We start from the raw sequence: 5724 nt of genomic DNA, 5'->3' as shown, positions 1-5724 counted from the left end.
TCTCTCTCTCTCTCTCTCTCTCTCTCTCACACACACACACACACACACACACACACACACACACACACACGGAGTGGCTGGGGTGGTGGAGATGGTTCTCTTCTTCTTTGACTGGTTGTGGGTGCTTCACTGGATCACCTACGCCTGTCATACATAGTCAAGTCTGTAGGAACAGCCTTCTTGAAAGAAGCTTGTGGGAGGATCCTGGGAGCTGCTGCAGCCCTGCTCTCATAACTGGCTTGGTTTTTTTTTTTCCAGTCACGTGTGCACACAAGATCCTCCAGGTAGGCCACCTTTTCTGCACCACTCTTGGCTCCTTGGGGAGCAGGTAGCGCCTGGGGCTTTGGGTGGACCCTCTTCAAAGCCCACGACTCTGCTGGTGGGAAGGTCACTGAAGGTGAGGATGAAGGATATCTTAAGCCCCTCTCCAACTCTTGCCCTGGTTTTCAGTGACGTCACTCCCTGGAGATAGCATCACATCCTCGCATCCTGGTGGAGGTGGACAGGCACTGTCTTTACTCAGCGGCTAGCGGTGCTGGTGTTGGTTCTCTGCTCCCCTAGGCTCAGGCTTGGGTTAAAAATAAAGCGACTTCACAAGTAAACCTGCCACAATGTGTCTTCTCTGGGGGTGGGATGGTTCCTGTGCTGTGGAAGAGGATGTCGCCAGAGAGCAGACCATGGAACCACAGAGCCAGCTCAGGGACAAAAGAATTTGATGCACTAATATCCCTTGTGAGAATTCTTGAGCCTGAAGACAGGAATGCTGACTTTTCACTGGGGACAGGATGTAACCACCAAGAATGGCAAATGCTGAGGTGCCTGGTCTAGACGAGAGCTATATGTCAGGACACTATCAAGACAGCCCTGGACCACCAGAATCCAAGGACCGAGTCCAAACACCTATGCACTACGTAGTAGGAAGAGACACTGAGTGTTGCACAGTAGGAAAGCACAGATAGCATCCGCCAACAACTTATAGGGGGTTAGTATCCACAGGCGGCCTGGCAGGAGGACACAGAATTCACAGACTGGCTGGCAGGGGAGTTAGGTCAGTATCTGTGAGCTTCCCAGCAGGGAGGTGCCCCCAGGGCCCCAGCTCCTCTATCCCTAGGCTCTGGCTGTTGGTTGGGGGTGGACATGGTGGTGTATGGAATTCCCAAAGGCCTGAGCCTATGGGCCATCATTGCAAAGGGGGTATCTGGTCAGGAAATGGTGGAACAAAGTCACCTATTAGAAAGTAACATGGGGGAAAGGGTCAAAGTTTGGGCACACATCAGTTCTCTCTCTCTCTCTCTCTCTCTCTCTCTCTCTCTCTCTCTCTCTCTCTCCTGGCCTGGTCATCAGCAGCTCCTCAGGCACTAAAATAGACTTCCATAGCGAGTTCCAAAATTTATGCCTAGAGGCCACTGTTTCCATCCCTCTTGTCTGCACACTTGCCCAAGAGTCTAGTCCCAGAGACACCCTAGGCTTCCGCCTCCCCTCTTTGGCTAGGGTTATGAGAGTCCCAGGGACCCGGTGCTAGGTGAGGCAGCCCAGACTGCAATGGTAGGCAGATGTGTGTAGTTCTAGCCCTTTGGGAGTGAGGGATGTGAGAACCAGCCTCCATATGGCCTCTGAGAACAGGATGGTGTCCGTCTTCAGGGACCTCCCAGGCAGGCAAAGTCTGTTGTAACCAACCACGACCAAGGTAAAGTTCTCAGAAGGAGGGGCAGAGTTTGAAGTCACGCCTTCCCATCCCAGAGTCCCGAGTCTCCAGGGCAGGTCTGACACCACAGCAGGGCAGGCACGGCAAGATACAGCTTTAAACTCAGAGCTGCTAAGGATGAAGCTGGAAATGGCCCTAGCCACAGCCCTAGCTCTGGCTGTGGTGTCTTGGACAGAGGAGTTTTTCCCTAAGGAGGCCCACACTCTCAACTGGGGCAAGGTAAGCCTCATGCCCCCTGGTACCTTCATCAGGTACTAGGGTTACAGGGTATAAAGGCCACTTAGGATCAGAGCTCCAACTGTGGGGTGATCTGGGATAATGTCCTCAGTAGGAGGGCAGAGCACGGCATCTGTTGAGCCCAGCTGTGTTGGTTACCTGTAGTCTCCCGCCACTGCTCCAGCCCTGGAACCTCTTGGAGATACCTCTGCTGCAAAAACAGTGGGGTGGAGGGGCAAGCATTAGAGGTGCCCTGAAGCGGAAGATTGCCGGTGGGGTGGCTGTGGGTGCAGAGGCGAGGTGGACAATGTAAGAAGCACACACCGAGTATTAGGATCAAGGAGTATGCATCGGGGAAAAGTTGGCAGCTAGCGGCCCAGGGACAAGTAGGAGAGAAAGTGGCTGAGCGTTGGTGTTACAGGGAGGCCAAGAGGGAAGGAACCGCTGGGGTGGGTATGGTAGACACAGCCCAGGCTTCAGACTCCTGAGCACCTGGCCAGCTAAGCGCCAGCTTCTCTTCAGCCTAGGACAGGGTAGTGTCCACCTGCAGATACAGATGTGGTCTGGGTCTTGGGAAAGGGCCACTTGCTGGGTTTGTTCTCTAGCTGGGAGCCTGGACAGGCAGCATGGTGTGGCAGCTCCAACACTGTCCTCCCCTGCTGCCCCTGCAGTTTTCAGGCTTCTGGTACATTATTGCCATCGCCACGGACACCCGGGGATTCTTGCCGGCTAGAGACAAGAGGAAGCTGGGGGCGTCTGTGGTGAAGGTGCACAAAACAGGACAGCTCAAGGTGGTCATCGCCTTCAGCCGGTGAGGGGACAGTGGTCCTGGTACATCTTTGCAGATTGGCCAAGGACAGCCTCTCTCTGGGAAGAAGGGGCCGACAGGAAGCAGAGTGGAGTCCTCAGACAGATGGTTTTACTACCTCTTCCTTTCCTGAGACCTAAGGGCTGGCTGATTTGGAGAGAAATGCGTGGCATGCGGGAAGGGATGCTGGGAGTGGACCCTACCCAAACTGGCCATCTTGGCCCCTGACCCCCACCCCTAGGTCCAGGGGCAGTTGTGAGTAGAGCTGGAGAAGTTGGTGGTGGAAGGTGGTGGAAGGTGGTGGAAGGTGGCCTTCTGGCTGCAGCTCCTCACACCTGTCCCCCAGGCCTCAGGGGTGTCAGTCCATGGAGACGACCCTGAAGAAGGATAGAAAGAAGCCTGTGTTCAGGAATACTTGTGAGTAAGATGCCTGGGCCATGGGAAACTGAGCCAGTGGCCGGACACCCAAGATGGGCGAGCAGGGTGGCTGAGGTCCCACAACTGCCTGAGTGACCTGGCCTGGGAGGTGAGGCCCGTGAGGAAAGACTGTGCTGGACCGGCTGATGTGTTGGGCACCAGATTCTGCACTATGGGTGGGCGTGAGTGTCCAGGCACCAGATTCTGTACTGTAGGTGGGCGTGGGTGTCCAGGCACCAGATTCTGTACTGTGGGTGGGCATGGGTGTCCAGGCACCAGTGGCTGCTGTGCTTCTCTTGTAGTGAAGGGGATAAAGGGTTTCCATGTGCTGTCCACTGACTACACGTACGGCCTGGTCTACCTCCGCTTGGGCCATGCAGGTAGCAACTACAAGAGCCTGCTGCTCTTCAGTGAGTACGCTGTGTGGTCTGGGTATGAACACCATGGTGGTGGAGGGCTCAGGGACCAGAGACACAGAGGTGAGGGAGGGTGAAGGGGAGGGAAGGCTGGCCAATGGGGAGGGAGGGCGGTTGGTGAAGGGCCGTCTGAGAAGGGCTGTGTGTAGGGTTGGAGGTGGCAGCTGCAGAGTCAAGGGGAGACCCTCACCAGTAGGGGTCTAGATGCAGGGGCTGCAGGATAGGACAACCTTATGTGTTACTGTTCAGATGCTGCCCCAGAGGAGGCTGAGATGCAGGCTGTGAGTGCTGAGCTCTGGGAAATGGAGGCTTAGGATGAGGTGGCTGGATCCAGTGTGAACAAGGCGGAGTGTCAGGGAAGGCATTGGGGAGGGGGAGGAAGTGAGATGGTCAAGAGGAGGGGCAACGAGCCTGGACTGCAGAGGGGGTCTGTGGACAGAGCGGAGGAGAGGCTTGTTTTGAATGTAGCCGACTTGGACACGCCCAGGGGAGGGCTGTTTGTAGGGACAGACTGCAGGGTGACCCTATCTCCTAGCCTTGGAAATGGGTCCCAGGCACAGAATGACAGTGAAGGAGAGCGTGAAAGATTAGGATACAACCCTCCAAATGTCTTATGGGCACCCCTGCTGCTGTGATTCTGTCCCCAACTCAGACAGACAGAACATCTCCAGCTTCCTGAGTCTGCGAGAGTTCCTGGACACGTGCCATATCCTGCGGCTCACCAAGCAGGCCACCATCCTTCCGAAAGACGGTACTACATGGCCTCGGGCTCTTATTCTCCTGTCCCCCATTCTGCCCCATGAGATAGCTCGTCCACGTAGGAGATGTGCGTGCATGCGTGTGCATGTGCATATGTGTGTGCGCATGTGCATGTGTGCCTGTGTATGTCCATGCATGCATGTGTGTATGTGCATGTGTGTGTACCTGTGTGTGTGCATGTGCGTGTGTGCATGTGCGTGTGTGCATGTACATATGTGTGTGCGTGTATGTTTTTGTGCATGTGCGTGTGTGTGCATACCTGTGTGTGGCCACGTGGTCTGCCAAGTCAACTGTGAAGATGCCTAGATGTCCTCATCCCCCGTACCTGTGGGCTTCCTGCCAGCATTGGGTGTGCAGCGTCCCTAGCAGACCGAGGCGGCTCCCAGAGCATACAGACTCCAGTTGACACTCTGAATGGAGACCACACAGCTCTACCCTGTAGAGTCCAGGGCAACCAGGGCAAGGACCCTCATATGAATTCATGACAGAGGTGGCAGCCAGGCCTCTCAGCACCGTGTTCTTGCCCACAGATTCCTGTGCACACACAATCCTGCCGTGACAGCCAGTCATCCTCTGCTCACCCCTTTGCCTTGAGAGTCTTCCAGATGCTGGAATGCTGTTCCAGGTGGTGACTGTGGCATTCAGAGGGTGTTGGGTGACTGCAGCCCAGTGGTTGACTGCACAGAGCCCGAGCTGTGACTGCTGTCTTTGCATCCTCCAGAACCAGCAAACTCCCACTGGCTGTGCTCATGGCTCCCTTTGGTTCATCTGCCCGGCCGAGTCTAACGCTCACCCTCACTTCACCCTGGGGAGGCTGAGCATAGACCATAGGCTTATCCCATTTTGTACCTTTCTTTGAAACTGGGCTTCTTTATTTTGAGAGCTAGAGAGATGGCTCAGTGGTTAACAGTGCATACTGCAGAGAACTCAAGTCTAGCCCCAGCATCCACATTGAGGGGCTCACAAACACCTGTAACTGCAGCTCCATGGGATCCAACAGCCTCTTCTGGCCTTTGTGGGCACTGCACACACACACACCACCTGCCCACATATACATACAATTAAAAATAAAAATCTTTTAAAAGTTTTTATTTTCATATGTACTTTTTTGCCTCCCTAGGAATGGGATTAAAGATGTGCACCATTGATGGAGGAAGGTCATTGGTTAAGTAATAAAGAAACTGCTTGGCCTCATAGGTTAAAACATAGGTGGGAGGAGTAAACAGAACAGAATGCTGGGAGGAAGAGGAAGTGAGCTCAGAGACGCCATGCCCTGCTCCCGGGCAGACACACGCAATGAAGCTCTGACCCAGGATGGACATAGGCTAGAATCTTCCCAGTAAGACCGGTGCTCACAGATTATTAGAGATGGGTTGATCGGGATATCAGAATTAGCCAGTAAG

The 5724-nt window shown here is 54.5% G+C and overlaps 2 protein-coding genes across 2 annotated transcripts in view; both read left to right on the top strand.

The window, feature by feature from the left end:
- Nucleotides 1–536, top strand: part of Lcn6 (lipocalin 6) — a 4180-nt gene extending 3644 nt beyond the window's left edge. The window contains exons 6-7 of the mRNA XM_005346281.2: nucleotides 259–284; nucleotides 451–536. Coding sequence (XP_005346338.1) covers nucleotides 259–284; nucleotides 451–453 — 29 coding nt within the window. The 3' untranslated portion in view covers nucleotides 454–536. The remainder of the gene's footprint in view (nucleotides 1–258; nucleotides 285–450) is intronic.
- A 1286-nt stretch (nucleotides 537–1822) lies between these two features.
- Lcn10 (lipocalin 10) lies at nucleotides 1823–4905 on the top strand. The gene is made up of 6 exons (XM_005346280.2): nucleotides 1823–1924; nucleotides 2593–2732; nucleotides 3076–3146; nucleotides 3449–3556; nucleotides 4215–4313; nucleotides 4852–4905. The coding sequence occupies exons 1-6, from the start codon at nucleotides 1823–1825 to the stop codon at nucleotides 4878–4880; spliced, it is 549 nt and encodes a 182-aa protein (XP_005346337.1). The 3' UTR covers nucleotides 4881–4905.
- The last annotated feature ends 819 nt before the right edge of the window (nucleotides 4906–5724 follow it).

Source organism: Microtus ochrogaster, chromosome 4 (genome assembly GCF_000317375.1).
Source record: "Microtus ochrogaster isolate Prairie Vole_2 chromosome 4, MicOch1.0, whole genome shotgun sequence".
In the NCBI taxonomy this organism is placed as follows: domain Eukaryota; kingdom Metazoa; phylum Chordata; class Mammalia; order Rodentia; family Cricetidae; genus Microtus; species Microtus ochrogaster.
The sequence above is the reverse complement of the archived record's forward strand: the minus strand, read 5'-3'. Positions and strand labels throughout refer to the sequence as shown.

Coding starts and splice junctions, on each gene's coding strand:
- Lcn10 (XM_005346280.2), top strand. CDS start 1,823: ATGAAGCTGGAAATGGCCCTAGCCACAGCCCTAGCTCTGGCTGTGGTG. Junction 2,733..3,075: donor GTGGTCATCGCCTTCAGCCG/GTGAGGGGACAG, acceptor CCTGTCCCCCAG/GCCTCAGGGGTGTCAGTCCA. Junction 3,147..3,448: donor GCCTGTGTTCAGGAATACTT/GTGAGTAAGATG, acceptor CTTCTCTTGTAG/TGAAGGGGATAAAGGGTTTC.